General features: G+C 38.9%; 1 protein-coding gene across 2 annotated transcripts; it reads left to right on the top strand.

The window, feature by feature from the left end:
- The first annotated feature begins 37 nt into the window (after positions 1 to 37).
- Positions 38 to 14147, top strand: CNOT9 (CCR4-NOT transcription complex subunit 9). 2 transcript variants are annotated; one of them, XM_007434579.3, is made up of 8 exons: positions 38 to 192; positions 4736 to 4915; positions 5344 to 5459; positions 6875 to 6984; positions 9444 to 9553; positions 12166 to 12264; positions 12928 to 13019; positions 13614 to 14147. In XM_007434579.3, the coding sequence occupies exons 1-8, from the start codon at positions 169 to 171 to the stop codon at positions 13780 to 13782; spliced, it is 900 nt and encodes a 299-aa protein (XP_007434641.1). In that variant the 5' UTR covers positions 38 to 168; the 3' UTR covers positions 13783 to 14147. The 2 variants fall into 2 exon arrangements, with proteins under 2 accessions (XP_007434641.1, XP_007434640.1); XM_007434578.3 differs by having other exon boundaries at positions 13608 to 14147.
- Positions 14148 to 17853: the final 3706 nt, after the last annotated feature.

Genomic DNA, 17853 nt, shown 5'->3' with positions numbered 1-17853 from the left:
TCCGCCCCTCTCCTCAGGCCCAAGCAGAGGTCAGAGGTCACGGCAGTTGCAAGAGCGGCGGAGGCAGAAGAGCTGAGAGGAAGAGGCGGTGGCTTGTCCTCGGATCCATGATGGCGGCGGCTGAAGTTGAAGCGGCCTCCTGAGCTCTCTCGCGAAGAAGTCCCGACCATGCACAGTTTGGCCACGGCTGCGGTAAGACCAAGTTAGGCCTGGCGTCGATTGTGCCTACTAGGGGAACAAGGGGCCTGGTCGCGGGGCGAGGGGACCCACTCTCTTCTCATTGGAGGATGAGCTTAAGAGGAGGGGGTTCAGAGACGAAGCCGTCCTCTTTTCCCGCCAAATTGTCCTCAGTAAGAATGCTCATCCTTTCTTGCGCACTAAGCTCCCAGTCCCCCAGTCGCCGCCGATCAGGGACTTGTCTTCGGGGAACAGAAGTAATGTGAGCTTAACTTCGAGCGCGCTTGCAGGGATCTGGTGATGGTTGTGTGTATTTGCATATGCTAAACTATGCGGGTTTCTAATTGCCGGCGCTTAATGCTGACACATAAACATGGCTCTAGAGATTGGTGATTTGGAGAAAACTTGTTAAGGGCTAGCTGGTGGGTGTGTTAGATCTATGCAGATGTATGTAAAGTTCTGGAGATGGTACATTTAATTATCTACAGTCTTTTAATAAGTGTTATTCAAGTGCCTTTCAATTTCATATGTTATAAAATTCCACAAAGTACTGTTTTTGAAGCCTTTTAGCTATGTTTGCATGAAAATTACCCAATGAATTGATTTTTTTTCTAAGAATATATAGGATTGTAGGTTTAAAATGTCAGTAGGTTGGATAAAAATTTCTACCAGATACTTCTCAGCAAACTTAACAGTAACTTGATAGTATTTCAATTCTAAAGAATTAGGAAGAAGTCCAACTATATAAAGTATTCAAATAGTTGTGAAAAACAACGTGCAATTTCTTTGTAAAATCTGCAGTGGTAGATTCCCTTTCTAGGTGTGAGTGGAAAATCAGGCCTGCTTTGTACTACTATTTATACTTTTTAAAAAAATGTTCCTGTTTGTTTTGCTTCTTCCCTCCCCATTTTTGTGTTCCATTATTCTCTTGTTCCTGCCACACTTTCTACATTATATCAGCTTCAGTTTGCACAATTAGGCTTTTAAGATATATTGACTAACATTCAGAGCAAAAATTAGGCAAGGGCTCATAATCATGGTCATTCAAGCTACAGGAACTATTTCAGTGTTGAAGAATACTGTAAGGGTAGAATAAAACTTTGGGAGTAGAGAGAAGAGCATAATTCTTAGGTGTTGGTGCCTGAGACCAAATTCTTGTGAATATTGGTGTGAAAGGACTTAACCTCAGCTCTCTATTTAAGAGAGCAGAATCAGAATTTTTGGTCTGAAGTAGTCCAAATGGCTTTGTTCACACATTTATGTATATACCTATCATGCTATTCTTTTGCGGGGTAAGCAACATTATGCAAAAGCACAGAAAGGAAGGAAGTAATAATACTATTACTGTAGAGCATGAGGTCAGGAAAGGAAATACAGCTGAATGTAGTTAACACTAACATTATTCACTATAACTCTCCATAGCTTTCTAGTAAATATTCTTGCTTTCATCATGTCTGTACGCTGCTTCATACATTGTTTTTTGTTCTACTGCATAAACTTGTCACTGTTTTTTAGGATCTTGTCAATTCCATCCAGCCTCTTCCTCCACATATTTGTTTGCAATTTGATCCTCATTCATTCTATATGGCAAAACCACCTCAACATATTTCTTTTGTACTGGTCACTCATTTTTTATTCAGTCCGCATTATTACCTATTCTTTCTTGACTCTATATCTTGTTCTCCAGCATACTTTTAAGTACACTGTTCCACTACATTCAGCTTTTGTTTCTTCTGACATAGCCAGTTTTCACTTCCATATAACAAAGTGGGCAGAAATTATTTATAGCCACTTTGGCTTTTTTTGACAAACTTCAATTCTCATAACTGATCATGTACAACTCTCAATCTGTTTATAAGGACTTGCACATCTTAAAATTTCTCCATTTTCTCAGCTTTAGTAAACATTTTATAAAAGTGTGCATATTTATCAACTTCCTCTAGTTTTTCATATTTTATGTGTAACTTATAACCATTGATTGCTTTCCCTGCTCATTAAACATTCCATTTTACACATGCTTTATTTCCATGATAGGCTGCTCTGTGTTCAGCAGCTAGCCTTCAACTGCATATTTGTGTAATACTTTACCATATACTTCCTCTAAATCAACAAATGAGTAATATGCTTTCTCATATCTATATACATCTCAGTGATGTGCTGAAAAGTAAAAACTTGGTTTATGCAAAGCTGCACAGGATTTCCTTAATGTTGCTTGTTGTCACTTGTCATACTTTTTCAACCAGATTTGGGTCACCCACCTTCCTAGGCATGCTTAAAAGACTTTCTTCTGTAGTTTTTACATTTCTTCTTGGTATCTTTTTCTTTTCATAAGGAAATAGCAGCATTCCTCCCATCATCAGGCATAGATGCAATCTTCATGCATTAAACAAATTACACAGCCATTCCATAAACAAACCATTTCTACATTTTAACATTTCTGTAGTTAACACCATTTATAGTAGCAGCTTGACTATTTTTCAAAATTATCACACCACTTTTTATTAATTTTTTCCTTGGGCACTAATATTTATATAATTTGTTTAATTTCTACTTTTCCAACATATCACTCCAATTGCTGTATAAATATTTAAAATTCTTTTTGCAATATTCCCTTGCATTTTTATTTTTAATCCATTCCGTTGTCTGAAGTTCCTTATATAATCCCTTTCACCTTCTCTCTATCTATCTATGTGGTCACCAAGAATCAATACTGCCGTAACGGCACATATCTTTCTCCAGCAAAATTGCTTTGTATTTTCTATGCGTTTTAACCATCCCTTGCTCCCTTTGACAATATTATTTGTAATTCTCTGTTTCTCTGCATACACTTAATACAATAGCTTTCTATCATCCTCCTTTTGTGCTTCAAACATTCTCTTATACTGTGTGCATTTTTCTCAATCACTTCATTCTTCCACCGAGCATCATTTTTCATACTTCTCATTAGCAAAACTGGAGATACTTCTGTGGAACTCTCTAACATTTTTTCACACTGTTTCTAGCAGCTTGTGCATTATCATTCCTTATATCCACTTTCCATTCATTCTGTTGGCAGATTAATCTGCTTTCTACTACTTTTCCATGCAGGACTTGTTCCATTTTCAAAATGTTTTCTTTCACATTTTTCTTTTTAATTTTTTGCAATATCCAATCTTGACAGTAGCCAAAAATGGTCTATCCCTCATTCAGGGTCTCTCATTACTTTTGTATCCATCACTAATTCTCTTTTATCATAATCAAATCAGTCGTGGTTTTTTATTCATCCATTTTCCATGTTTATAGATAAATAGACATGCCTAAATTAGATGTTCAAAACAAACAGGCCTTGTTCTAAGCAGATTCTCATCGATCAGTCACCATTCTCATTTGTTCTTGGATATCGAAATGGTCTGTTCACTTTTTCTATATCTTGTAATCTACCCATCTAATCATGTTCCCTACTAAAATGATTTTCCACTGGATTACATTCATTCAGAATGTTGCACAATTTTTACAAAATGCATTTGTTTCTTCCATTACTCTGATTCACTGGAACATAACATATAACATCACCAACCTATGTTTTCTACCATAATATGCACCTACGGTAGTCTAAATAACACTAATTCATATGTTTTGATATATATTTAGTCCTTTCATCCATAATTAAATCTACACCTTCATGTATTCATTAACTCTACTTGACAAGATCAGGCCACTTTCATTCAGGCTGTGATCCCAAGGAAGCAATGCCTGCATTTCTTTAAAACAGCCATGAGCGCTATGTTTGCATTCCCATATACTCCAAAGCATCTTTTTAGAACTATATCTGAAATGCTGCATGCCTATAATAAAAAGATGCTTCTTGAAAGTTGCTATAAAAGTAATTTCCATGGTACTTTTCTTTGTTTTAAGAGTGAGTTAATGTGGACCCAAATAGCATTGTAGAATAACATTTTTAATAGTTATTTTTATTTTGAATGTGGTTGCCTACATTTTTAATGATTGGGGGAGTGGAGGAGTGATGGTATGTTTTTGCCTCTTACCATATCCATTGAAACTTTGGGATATTCTTTTTACTGTAGTTTCATAGTTGGACACTGATTTATTTTCAGCCTGCTATCTCTATCCCTTTTCTGTCTTGTATTCCTGAGGCTGTGAGCCTTTTGCTTTTTTTTAACCAGGAGCTAGCTATTGAACATAAAATCATATCCATGCTGAGTTGAACACTTTTTTTTTGATACAGTATATACTAGGCATCCAATACTAATCAAATTCAGCTTATGAAATCTGAGGATGCAAACAAAATGTTTTTAAGGTGTCCAGCCTACCTCAGCCACTTTTGTCCCCTGCCCCCTGGAGTTGACTGGAGGGATCCACGGAGTAGTGAATGCATCTTTGCATGGGCTGGTGCTGCTAGCCTTCAAAGAGGCAGTAGTTTTCCACTTTCTGAAGAAACCCACTTAATTCCATTCATGTCTGCTGCTTGCCGTATTTCATTTGAGGTATTAGTTACCTGAAGATGACCACAATTAAAAAAAATATAAAGTTTGCTTAAGTGTGTTCTCTTTTTTCAAAGCCTGTGCCAACGGCACTTGCACAGGTTGATCGAGAGAAGATTTATCAGTGGATTAATGAACTATCCAGTCCTGAAACTCGTGAGAATGCACTACTGGAGCTGAGTAAAAAACGAGAGTCTGTCCCGGATCTTGCCCCAATGCTATGGCACTCATTTGGCACAATTGCAGCTCTGTTACAGGTAGGTTGGATGCAACTTTTAATTGAGAAAACGTGCCTATCTATCTTATAAGCAATTTATTTTGCACATATCTGGATACCCTTACTCACACTACAACTCTATACTTCAACTGAGAAAATGAATACATGATAATATAGTGACAGTTGCTTCTAAGTAAGTTCCAAAGGAGCTTGAAAGATAGTAATGAAGAATTTGGAGTATTCCAGTTAAAACTATAAAAGTCTCCAAATTCAGAATTCATGTTGTAATTGTTATATTTTATTTCTTCAGCTTTTAAAAAAATAAATAATTAGCTCTTATCAATTAGAATTGATAAATTGAACAAATATTTATCAATTCTATCAATGAATCATAACTGATTAGCAGGGGATTGGTAATGCTTCAGTAAGAAATATTTTCACACTAGTGTTTTTTTTTCTTTTTCATAGGAAATTGTAAATATCTACCCATCTATAAATCCACCAACTTTGACAGCTCATCAGTCCAACAGAGTATGCAATGCTCTGGCACTTTTGCAATGTGTTGCATCACATCCAGAAACCAGGTGTATATGCTTTGTGCATTGACATTGTGGGAATCATAATGTATTTTTGCTAGTGAGGTTTATGCCCAGACCTGAGGATGTAAGCTTTTTAGTTTATCATTTCTGCCTTATTGATAGCATAAATAATAACATCAGAACTGCACATTTGACAGTCCCAGGGAGAATAGAAATCAGATTAATTTCTGCATGTGCCATCATGTATCAAGATCCATGTTATTTGCAAATACAGTGGTACCTCCAGTTACGAACTTAATCCGTTCTGTGACTCTGGTTGCATCTCGAGTTGGTCTCAAGTCGAGGTAAAGTTTCCCATAAGGTTCAATGTAAATCCAGTTAATCCGTTCCACCCTCCGAATTTGGTCGCACCACGAGGTAAATTTCCCCCATAAGGTTCAATGTAAATATGGCTAAACAGTTCTGAAACATATGCATTTTATTTTTAAACCTCAAAAACCTTCCAAACGCCACAAAAACCTTCCAAACGCCACAAAACACACCACAAGCCTCACCGAACGTCTCCTTGCTACCGCGATCTTGTCCACAGGAAGCCGCGACCACATGGCAGCAGGGAAAATGGCCGCGGATCCGGTTCGTAAGTAGAGGCAAGTTCGTAAGTAGAGGTAAATTTTTGGGGCTGGAGCTGGTCGTATCGCGAAAAGTTCGTAAGTAGGGGTGTTCGTAAGTAGAGGTACCACTGTATCTCACATAGTTAGGCTCAGTTTTAAAAGCCATTGGTCATAATATGGAAACTACCTGTGATACGTTTGAGGATTTCCAATGGGACTGTAACTCCTAGGGTCTTCAGCATTCCCCCAGAATTACTAGCTGCCATCATATACTGTACTGAGCAGTAGAGTTCAGAAGTCCTTTTTTTTTCTCCCTTATCCTGGTCATAGTAATATAAAACCAGCAAATTCATTTGTTTGTTAGATGTATATCCTGCCTTTCATACAGGGGCTCAGGATAGTGGGCATAGCAGTCCCTCTTATTTTTCCTCCCAAGAACCCTCTAAGATGTGTTAGGTCAAGAGAGAGTGACTAGCTCAAAGTCACCCAGTGAGCTTCTGTGGGTCTTCCCAGTGCCAGTCCAACATCTTAACCATTACATTACATTGGCTGTCAAGAGGGGTTAGATGTATTAATCTTGAAATTTCCCTTTCCCTAACACTTTGGTTTAAAAAAAAAAGTCAAGCACTTATTTATAACAGAACATCTTTATAGTTTGCATAATGAATTGTTAAATCTTAATTATTATATTGCCCTGCCTCTTGTAATAAGAACACATATTTGTTTGAAATAGCATTAAGTGTTAAAAGTATCTTAATATTTAAATAGATGTTTTAACAAGTGTATTATGAGAAAAGATTTCTCTTCCTGTTTGCTATTTTGCCAAATGCTTTTTTCCTTCTTGTCTAGGTCAGCTTTCCTTGCTGCTCATATCCCTCTTTTCTTGTATCCCTTCTTGCACACCGTCAGCAAGACTCGTCCCTTTGAATACCTGCGCCTCACAAGTCTTGGAGTAATTGGTAAGCTGCTTTTTGATGCTAGTAAATTCTTGCTTTTGAGAAACGAAAAGTAGTCTAGATTCATCAATAAGAAGTAAAAGCATTGTATTAATTAGGTGGCAATTCTCTGAAATTTGTCTGGAGAGTTAAAAAACTACATGGAATTATGTAGCAGATTGCCAGTGTTGGAAAGAATTTCCAGATTGGCTGTATAGTGTAGGAGTAGCAGTCACAACACATCTGAAGGGCACTTCTGTTGGGAAAAGCTATTCTAGAATGGCCTTTGTCACTAGGCTTCTGGGAATACGTTTAGCACAAATGCCAACTCAACTAGGAAGTAAACTTATTAACCGGGGATCCAGATTAGTCCCAAGTGTGTGTTCCATTGCTACATTTTCTGTTCCTTCTTTCTAAGTCCAGAGAGTTTATTTTACAAATTAATTAATGCAAAATGGAAGTTCTCAAACTGGGTATCCCGGAACATTGAAAGAACTTTTATAAGTTTATTTTATTTTTGTTTGAACTTTTATCTGGCTTAAATGTGCCTATAGATCCCATTGGAAGTTTTGACAAAAAGTACTTTTAAAAATTGACTTGATTCAATATCTGGAGATTTCCGTAGGGTATAATTTGTTATGTCAAGGATTTATGATGGTGATGATGATGGACTTCATATTATGCTAGCCTTGAAAATTAGGAAGTTTCAGCTGAAAATAAATGCAGTAGACAATTTTTTGAGGGTATGGGAAAGTGGAGCATATCCTGCTAATGCAGAAGAGGGTACAGTGGCTCCAACCTAGCATCCTGATCTGATTCAGTCATGCTAGTATTGGCCCAAGTCATAAAGAGCTTTAGAGATCCTGTGTACCTGAGGGAACAGCACTGTTCTCTTTATATTCTTCTAAGTCTTTTAAAGAGATGTTTTAATGGACGAGCTGAAAAGATTTGTAGCAGCATCGCTTCAAGAATAATGGAACACAATGCTGAATCCTAAGTTTCTGTATAGATCTGTTAATAAATTAATGGGTTTATAAAGCTGAGTAAAAGCTGACTATTGTACATTCCATAGATCAGTGTTTCTTAAACTTTTTTCTCTCAGGGCCCCTTCCAACTGTTAAAAATTACTCAAGACCCAAAAGAGCTTTTTTTTAATGGGTTATATTTATCAATATATTTTTCCACATAGGCTGGCAAATAATTTTGATTTTGGGGACCCCTGTGGGGGTCTTAGGGGATCCCTGGAGGTCCTAGGACCACACTTTAAGATACACTGCCATAGATCAATGTATATAAATTTTAGTTAATCTATTGGCCAAGAAATATTTCATGAAGAGATGAAGGAAAGTTTAAAAACCTACTATAAGTTATTCTTAAGTGCAAGAAAAGAAAAAAAGTTGAAGAAAAATAGAAAAGAAAGAAAAAAGATATAAAGAAGTGGCTTCCAATCTTATTTACAGCAGTTATAAATATAAATTTACCTCTTACTCTATGGTTACAACACAACTCTCTTCTTTCTATAGTCTTATCCTGTCTAATCATCAAAACCATAAACCATAAATTCATTTTTTTCTGTTTCATGCAAAAAGTCTATAAGAGGTTTCCAGTCAGCAATAAATGTAGATATTGCCTTTTGTGTAATCAAAGAAGTCAATTTAGCCATCTCAGCAAGTTCTGTCATCTTTACCAACCATTCCTCCATTGTGGGTAGTGCCAAATCTTTCCATCTTTGTGCATGCAGTAATTTTGCTGCAGTTATCATGTACAAAAACAAAGTTCCATAACTTTTTTCCAGCTCTTTGTCCATGAATCCTGACTATCCTGTTGTATTTGATATAAGAGTTTTATATAGTATTTAAAAGGTTCCTTTAATTTTTAAATGATGTGAATGTCATTGTTTTTCAAATACTCTTAATGATCTTGTTTATTAATATTGAGTACGCTTAAGAAGAAATTATTGCATGTTTTATTTGAAACGAGATTGAAATTTCTGGCCAATTTTTCAGTAGGATATATTCAAGAGAGAAAAATATTCCATCAGAAATCAAGTCTCTAGTCCTATAAATGTCTTCTATAATTTTATTCATATGTTTAAAATTTGATTAATGAAAGAATAGAAGATAGGAAGGATCAGAAACTTCCTATTATTTGTAAACTTCTACAGTAAGTTTTAGATTTGTGACAGACACTTATTACAGTCATGGAGGAATGATTTTGCCTTGATAGATTGGAAGTTCAGAGCTAATTTAATTTGTATCATTAATCATCTTGAGTTCTGAATAATGTAGACAAATTTTTTAATTAATTGAGAAGTACCAAAGTAACACTTGAGAACAATTATTTGAAATTGGACCATGGTTCTACCATCCTTTCATTAATTAATTAAAATTTACTAATTTTCTTTTAGTTCTGGTCAGTTCAACTTCTGTTAGATTTTTGTCAGGTTATGTGAAATTTTATGTGGCCTTTCCATGTTTTTAAAGGGGCTCTTGTGAAAACAGATGAACAAGAAGTGATCAATTTCCTACTAACAACAGAAATTATCCCTTTGTGTTTGCGCATCATGGAGTCTGGCAGTGAGCTTTCCAAAACGGTATTGCTTTCAATTTAATGAAATTATTCCAACTTCATGATTGCTCTCTTTTACTTTCCTTTACATCATATTCCTACATGTCACAGGCTAGCTTTCTATCCAGAGTTAGCAAGTTAGTTATTTCACCCAGGAAATTGCAGATGTACCTGTTCTAATTTAATAAAATTATTCTATCTTCATGGTTGCACTTTTTTCTTTCAAATTATTGATATTCCTGTGCAAAACAGGCTTGTTTTCCATCTAAAATTAGTAACCTATTTTTCCCTACAAAGTGATTGAAGATCTGTCTTTTTCAAACTGTTAGGATTCCCTGCTTCGTTTCAAAAATACTGCTTTGAAAACAAAGCAAAATCATGGATGTCTGTTCCATCTTTCTTTCATTTTTCATTTCAAGGTGGTTTTATACTTATCATATGTAAATCTTAAATTATTATGACAGCACTGCTTTGGAAAAATGAACCATTTCTGTATAGGTTATCTGAAATGTCTAGAGTTGACCTTTATGGCTTTATGAGAGCTTGAGCATTTTCTATGCCTTCCTTTATCTTTAATTTAGTCCTAAATGCACCTTTAGGTATGTGTCTCTTGCCTAGTAAATGTGTGTCAACATTTATCTGTACAATTGAAGCTGATTTCATTAACTTGTTAATTTCATTTACAGGTGAATCTCAAAAAATTAGAATATCGTGCAAATGTTCATTTATGTCAGTAAGGTAACTCAAAAGGTGAAACCAATATATGAGATAGATGCATTACATGCAAAGCGAGATATGTCAAGCCTTACTTTGGTATAATTGTGATGATTATGGCGTACAGCTTATGAAAACCCCAAATTCACAATCTCAGAAAATTAGAGTAGTGTGAAAAGGTTCAATATTCTAGGCTCAAAGTGTCCCACTCTAATCAGCTAATGAATCCATAACACCCGCAAAGGGTTCCTGAGCCTTTAAATGGTCTCTCAGGCTGGTTCAGTAGGAATCACAAGCATGGGAAAGACTGCTGACCTGACAGTTGTGCAGAAAACCATCATTGACACCCTCCATAAGGAGGGAAAGCCCCAAAAGGTAATTGCAAAAGAAGTTGGATGTTCCCAAAGTGCTGTATCAAAGCACATCGATAGAAGGTTATGTGGAAGGGAAAAGTGTGGAAGAAAAAGGTGCACAAGCAGCAGGGATGACCGCAGCCTGGAGAGGATTGTCAGGGAAAGGCCATTCAAAAGTGTTAGGGACTTTCACAAGGAGTGGACACTCCAGAGGCTGGAGTTAGCGCATCAAGAGCCACCACACACAGACGGATCCTGGACATGGGCTTCAAATGTCGTATTCCTCTTGTCAAGCCGCTCCTGAACAACAAACAACGTCAGAAGCGTCTTACCTGGGCTACAGAAAAAAAGAACTGGTCTGTTGCCCAGTGGTCCAAAGTCCTCTTTTCTGATGAGAGCAACTTTTGCATCTCATTTGGGAACCAAGGACCCAGAGTCTGGAGGAAGAATGGAGAGGCACACAATACACGATGCTTGAAGTCCAGTGTGAAGTTTCCACAGTCTGTGTTGATTTGGGGAGCCATGTCATCTGCTGGTGTTGGTCCACTGTGCTTCATTAAGTCCAGGGTCAACGCAGCCGTCTACCAGGAGATATTGGAGCACTTCATGCTTCCTTCCGCAGATGAGCTTTATGGGGATGCTGACTTCATTTTCTAGCAGGACTTGGCACCTGCCCACACTGCCAAAAGTACAAAAACCTGGTTCAATGACCATGGGATTACTGTGCTTGATTGGCCAGCAAACTCGCCTGACCTGAACCCCATAGAGAATCTATGGGGCATTGCCAAGAGAAAGATGAGGGACATGAGACCGAACAATGCAGCGGAGCTGAAGGCCGCTATTGAAGCATCCTGGTCTTCCATAACACCTCAGCAGTGCCAGAGGCTGATAGCATCCATGCCACGCCGCATTGCGGCAGTCATTGCTGCAAAAGGGGCCCAGACCAAGTACTGAGTACATATGTGTGCTTATACTTTGCAGAGGTCCAATATTGTTCTATTTCCAATCCTTGTGTTATTGATGTCATGTAATATTCTAATTTTCTGAGATTGTGAATTTGGGATTTTCATAAGCTGTACGCCATAATCATCACAATTATACCAAAGTAAGGCTTGACATATCTCGCTTTGCATGTAATGCGTCTATCTCATATATTGGTTTCACCTCTTGAGTTGCCTTACTGACATAAGTGAACATTTGCATGATATTCTAATTTTTCGAGTTTCACCTGTATATGCTGCCTCAGTCCTAAATGACTTGGGTGGTTCACAATTAAAAAACCAACATATAACAAATACAGCCAACATCATACAACTTGATGAATGGTAGTATTCTACAGCATTAGGAGAGATAGTTGCAATATTCTCTCCACATCTAGTCTTGTTGCTGTGTTGCATATGGGTTGGATTCAATTTCATAGTATGAAATACGAACCCACAGATTTAAATATTTAGCTATTTAGTTTTACCCTGAAGTTTTGGTGATTTGATCAGCATACCAAGATCTGCCCTAGTCTTGCACCATTTTCAACTCAAGCAGCTGCTCAACCATACTCTTTTCTATCTTTCAGGTTGCTACTTTTATTCTACAGAAGATCCTGTTAGATGATACGGGACTGGCTTACATCTGTCAGACTTATGAGCGATTTTCTCACGTTGCAATGATATTGGTAGGCTGTTATATATAGCTCAACATAGAGTTTTGGTTATTATATTTGAAGCCCTGCATGGCGCAGGGCCAGGTTATTTGTGGGACCACTCTTCCTGAGGGTATCTACCCATTCCATTATGCTGGATAGGGTGGACAGTTCCAGGTCCTTTCCCTTAAATGTTGTCATCTGCAGGACCTAGGAGGTGCACTTTCTCCATAGCAGCCCTTGCCCTGTGGAATACCCTCCCCCCTGAGATCCAACAGGCCCCCACCTTGAAGGCCTTGAAAAGCTAGCTCTTCCCCCACGTGTTGGGCTAAGGTCAGGCTGGATCCTTGTAAATGTGACTGTTAACATATGGGGGGAGTATTGTTTTGGGGCGTTGGGAATTGTTTTTGATGGTGGGTTTACTGTTTTTGTATATGATTACTCTTGTTTTTGTGAGCTGCCCAGGGTTGTTATATATAAGATGGGCTACCATAGAAGTCCTTTAAATAAAGCAAATTCTATGTACATACTCCAGTACGTGTAACACTTTGCAGAGTAATGTACAAAAGGCTGTTTTGCTGCCCGAAAAGGCTTTATGTTAAATTGAATTGAGCATTGGGCAGCAAAAGCAGTGAGGAATGAGTATGAGCAAGTCAACACATTTCTTCATTATGCTCTTTTTTTTTTTTAACCTAGGGTAAAATGGTCTTACAACTTTCCAAGGAGCCTTCTGCCAGGCTGCTGAAACACGTTGTCCGTTGTTACCTTCGCCTTTCCGATAATCCAAGGTAGACATCTTAGAAGTTTCTAAGGATCTTTTGGTTAGGTTAGGGAGGGTACTGCCCTTGGAACTAGTCATAGTGCAGTTTGCAGTGCTAGGGTAATAATCCAGTTCTTTCCCATATGCAGAGCATCTGTCAAGTAAAAACTGATGAAGGTTCTGCCTCCAAAATAAGTACTATTAGCTTAGGGTCTGGGTGGATCCTTTAAGCTTCCTCACAGAGATTTTAAAGAGCAATGATCAAATTGTTTAAGCAGAGATCTAAGATATCAGTCCAGGGCTACAAATGAATCTATCCTTCTTTCGCAGAGTCCAGATGCATTTCTACAATTATTTAGTCAAGCAGCAGTCATTTCCCTTCTATCCACCACTTTTCACAGGAATGTTTAACTCCTTCAGTACGTTAATGTACAGCACTCCAGGGAATGTGGTAGGAAGGATAAGGGAAAGATATAGGTTATAGAGATGTAACATGATGATATCTGGGTCAGTTTGTTTCTTATGTGAAGGACAGTAATTGTATATTCAGGAGAGGGGCATGCTCCCCTCTTGTCCATGTGAGTTTATTTGTTGGCCCCCTTTTTCTTGTCTCTTGATGTAGGGCACGGGAAGCCCTCAGGCAGTGCCTTCCTGATCAGCTGAAAGACACCACCTTTGCCCAAGTTCTGAAAGACGATACCACCACCAAGCGTTGGCTAGCGCAGCTGGTCAAGAATCTCCAGGAAGGCCAAGTCACCGACCCCAGGGGTATCCCCCTTCCTCCACAGTGAAAGCCAAGGAGGTGGCAGAAACCAGGAGGAAACAGCTCAGGTTTACAGAGAGCCAGGAACCAATGACCTCTTCCAAATCCTGTCAGGCATGCGTGGACAGCTCATTAGACTGTCAGTAGCCACCTGGACTGCAGGCCCTTTCTATAGCAACTTCTCACCATGTCTTTGAGGATTATGACACCAGCAAACACAGTCGGGACAGACAAGCCCATTTCAAAGTGTGGGCTTCATTGCAATGATCAGTTGAGCACCGAGCTGGGCACTGCCTGTCTGGTTCAGTTGAGCAGGCTTGGAAAGTGTTCCCCAGTTTTCTTGTTATTCACTGTTTACATGTAAGTTCAATAAATGTTGATCTGGTCATTTGACCCTCTTAGGAGTACCTTTGAAGCTGCATCTAGCTGTAAACAGGGAGGCCTCTTTGTTTCTTCCTGTCTAGAAATGGCATTTTCATAAGAGTCTCCTGATTTGTTCTTTTTTATAAGGTTGGCCATTGTGACTGGGGATCTTAGAGTTTTAACTCTTGGGAAAACAGAGGAGACAATAACATACTATATCCTCAGCTTCCTAAAGGATTGTTCCTAACACATCAGAAGGCAATGATTTTTTCCTATTGTATTCTTCTGGCCATTAATTAGAACAGTTCCTAACTCTGTGACTGTAATTGAAATGATGTCAAACTTTCCACCTCTGCTAACTCTAGTCTGGAGATCTATAATACCACAAAAGGAGTACTATTCCTTTAACATTCAGACACTACTAGGAGGAAAAGGCTGTGTGGCTGCCATGGCCCTTTGTTGCAGTTAATGCCTCTGTTTAATATAGAGTTAGCTCCAGGGTGAATACTTCAGATGGACCAAGAGCTATTTCAAGCATTTCAATAAAGGTGTGCAAGTATTTCAGCCTTGAAGACAGGGCTGCAAAGTGCAAGGGCTCTCATGCTCTTTTCCTTCCTTTGCTGTGAGGCTAAGTGCACCCAGGTTATCACTTTGTGTCCCAGTTTGTAGGTGTCTACCAAGCTGAGGAACCCATTAAGCAGTCTGCAGAGGCAGCCTTTCCCCTATGCTAAATGGAAGAAGCAAACAAAAAGAGGCAATTTAGGGAGAGGAAACCCTCCAGGCTCTTAAGTCTGTTGTGCAACAAGACTAGGAGCAGGTGGTGTGTGGTCCTTTGACCTTAGCTAATGCTGCTGCTTTGGGTGGGAACCTATTTTCTCTTTACCCATTCCTATTTTTTTTCTCCCCCCCCCCCTTCCCCCAAATGGCTGGCCAGGCCAGGCCAAGAGTGTCTGAACACTTCTCTCCTTATGTAGGTTGCTTTTGCTCTTACAGCAGCTCCCGGTTTTAAAACAGCCTTGTTTTTTCATCCCTGCCTTGAGTGGACTTTACCAACTGCTTCTGTTTTGTAACTTGAATAAAAAATAAGCCAAATCAATATTGACCCTCTTTGTTTTAAGATAAAGGTTTGGGGAGACAGGATTTGTAGTATATATTAATACAAATATGTTTTCAGAAACTTAATGCCACTAAGGGGCAATATTGTACTTCTCTCTAGATAAGAGAAGCCAGATGCTTTTTGGGTGGACTTTGGAAAGGAGATAGATGAGTCATTTATGTTACGCTGAAAGAAATGCTAGCATTCTAGGATAGAGGGATTTAGAGGAGGAAGGATCTGGGCGAAGGGGGTTGTAGTTATAACCAACATAGGTGAAGTTTATCTGTTATGCTTAGCACTTCAACAAGGTTTTAGCCTGACAATCATAATTCAAGAGCATGTTTTCATCCATATTACATAGTAGTTGATACTCTGATAGTCATCTCAAACTAAGCTATAAGGCCTTGAATATATTATAGGTAGTCCTTGGGTTACAACAGCAGTTGGGACCAGGATTGCTATCGTTAAGTGATGCGGTTGTATAGTGCAATGTCACGTGACTGCATTGCTTAGCAATAGCAATCTAAGCAGTCCTGATTGCCATTGTAACCCCAGGACTGTGTGGTCCTTAAGTGGGAAGAGGCAGGAGTCCCAGGTAAAGGGGCCAGGGAGGTGCTGTGGGTGGGCACTAGAGAGTATGGGCGGGCCGGTTAGGGCTGCAGGCAGGCGCTGGGGTGTGCAGGCCGGGCCAGCAAATGCCGTGGGTGAGTGCTGGGGAATGTGGGCAGGTCAGCGGGGGCACATTACAGAGAGTGGGCTGGTGGGGGGGTGTTATGAAGCATGAGATCCCTGGGATCTTGTACTCCATAGTGGGGCCCCTCAGGAGAAAAAGTGGCAGGAATGACTTGCAACCTTCCCTGCCGGCTTCCCCATTGGCTTTGTTTGTGGGAAGCTGGCTGTGAAGGTTGCAAATGGTGATCACGTGACCCTGGTTTGTTGTAATGCCATAGTCCCACTTGTTCACATCATAATTTTGAATGGTCGCTGAATGAGTGGTTGTAAATACAGTACCTGTATTTTTGAGCCACATAGATGAAGGAATTAATGATCCTAGTGACCAAATAACTGACTTTACATCCAAAACTGTAGGTTCCAATGTCCATAAGTAAGCGAGTTCTTGAGTGAGGTGGTTTAAAACATTTTCATCTCAAGTCTTCCTCATTACTGCATATGATACTTTATTTGGAATGTCAAACAAAACCTGTTTCAAGGGGCCTAATTTGAGTGTTCTGATTGCTCCAAGACTATGACTGGATTCTTCCTTTTCTGACTTGTGATAGGCTATTCCCCACCCTCATCTTTTTCCAGACTAACTAAAACAGCAGCAGAGACTAATTAGGTCCTTGCTGCTGTTTGTTTAAATTGGATGAGGTGATTGGGGAATAGAGTATCAAGAGGAAAAGAGCAATTAAGCATATGGCCAAATAGAAAAAGGCTGCTCGCAGCCACATGCCTCCTAGCATGCCAAGTTAGTGCTTTTAAAAAATTTATTTTGCTACCGGAAAGTTCTTGTGAGCAGATGGATGGGTTCCATGCGAGTTGGCTGATGGCTGTGCTTTATTTTGGAGGCAGGTAAGCAGGAATGAACATGTGCACGTGCATTCATTTGCTTCACACACACACATTCCCAAGTGCTAATACTGCTGGAGTTGGAGAAATGCAAAAACTACCAGGGGCTTCTTGGCTTGTGTTTTGATGAATTTTGGTGTGCAAATGCATACGGTGCATGCTTTTCTGTTTTCTTGTCATCTTAATGTTATCTCTGCCATTAGGAAACAAACTTTTTCTCTTTTTTTTGGCAATGCGCAGCCACCTGCTGTACAAGTAGAACCACTGAGAAAGAAGAATATAGCTGTGCTTTTCTTGGGCTTGCCCCTGGCTTAAAAAAAATGTGCCTACAGAAAATTCACCAACCAGATTACTTTTTTAAAAAAACAAAGTTCTTAAAATGTCTTAGGGAACAGCTACTAATTGAAGATATGATTCAAAGCTTAGTTGCCATTGTCCCATAGTCTAGCTGAGCAAATCAGAATGTTAATTTAAAGGAAGACCTCTCTTGTTTCCAGTGGTGGGGTGGGGTAACAAACGCACATCTAAATGTTTCTCGGTTGTTGAAAGCATAATGTATTCCCATTATTTCCTATGGGAATATTTTTTTTCCAAAAGTATTTTCAACATAATGTTCTTGGCCAAACTTTCTGCAATATGGATAGAAGGGAGCATTCTCCTTTGACTACAACTTTACCTACTCTTGCAACTCTGAGGGGGAAACAAGGGAATAGCTTTTTGTCCCAAGTTCCCATTGTTTCCTATGGCTGGAACAGTCAAAGCATGAAACACTGAAGTTGTTTAGAGTTTTGCTCCAACAGAACAGCGTCAACTCAAAATATACTGATAGAACATTTTGAATAGGGCTATTCTGAATTAAAACACTGCCTTCCCAAAAAAACTTCAACTCATATTCTTGAATTTTAAAAAATGTTCACAAACTCTCAAATTCCAATCACTTTCCTGTCTGTATTAATGTGCACAGCAGAAGTCTATTAGGGTAATCTTGGAAGTTGCCAAAATAATAGTGATATTTAATTTTCTAGTGGTTAAGGTACCGGGCTAGAAACCAGGAGATGGTAACTTCTAGTC

This window comes from Python bivittatus, unplaced genomic scaffold, assembly GCF_059951505.1.
Source record: "Python bivittatus isolate LINGU-HERP-01145 unplaced genomic scaffold, Pbiv_v1 ctg000480_np1212, whole genome shotgun sequence".
NCBI lineage: Eukaryota > Metazoa > Chordata > Lepidosauria > Squamata > Pythonidae > Python > Python bivittatus.
The sequence above is the reverse complement of the archived record's forward strand: the minus strand, read 5'-3'. Positions and strand labels throughout refer to the sequence as shown.

Bases quoted from the DNA above. Each gene is read 5' to 3' on its own strand.
- CNOT9 (XM_007434578.3), top strand. From the start codon at position 169: ATGCACAGTTTGGCCACGGCTGCG. The intron at 5,460-6,874 runs GTGTATATGCTT...CTTCTTGTCTAG, and splicing joins GCATCACATCCAGAAACCAG to GTCAGCTTTCCTTGCTGCTC. The intron at 6,985-9,443 runs GTAAGCTGCTTT...ATGTTTTTAAAG, and splicing joins CACAAGTCTTGGAGTAATTG to GGGCTCTTGTGAAAACAGAT.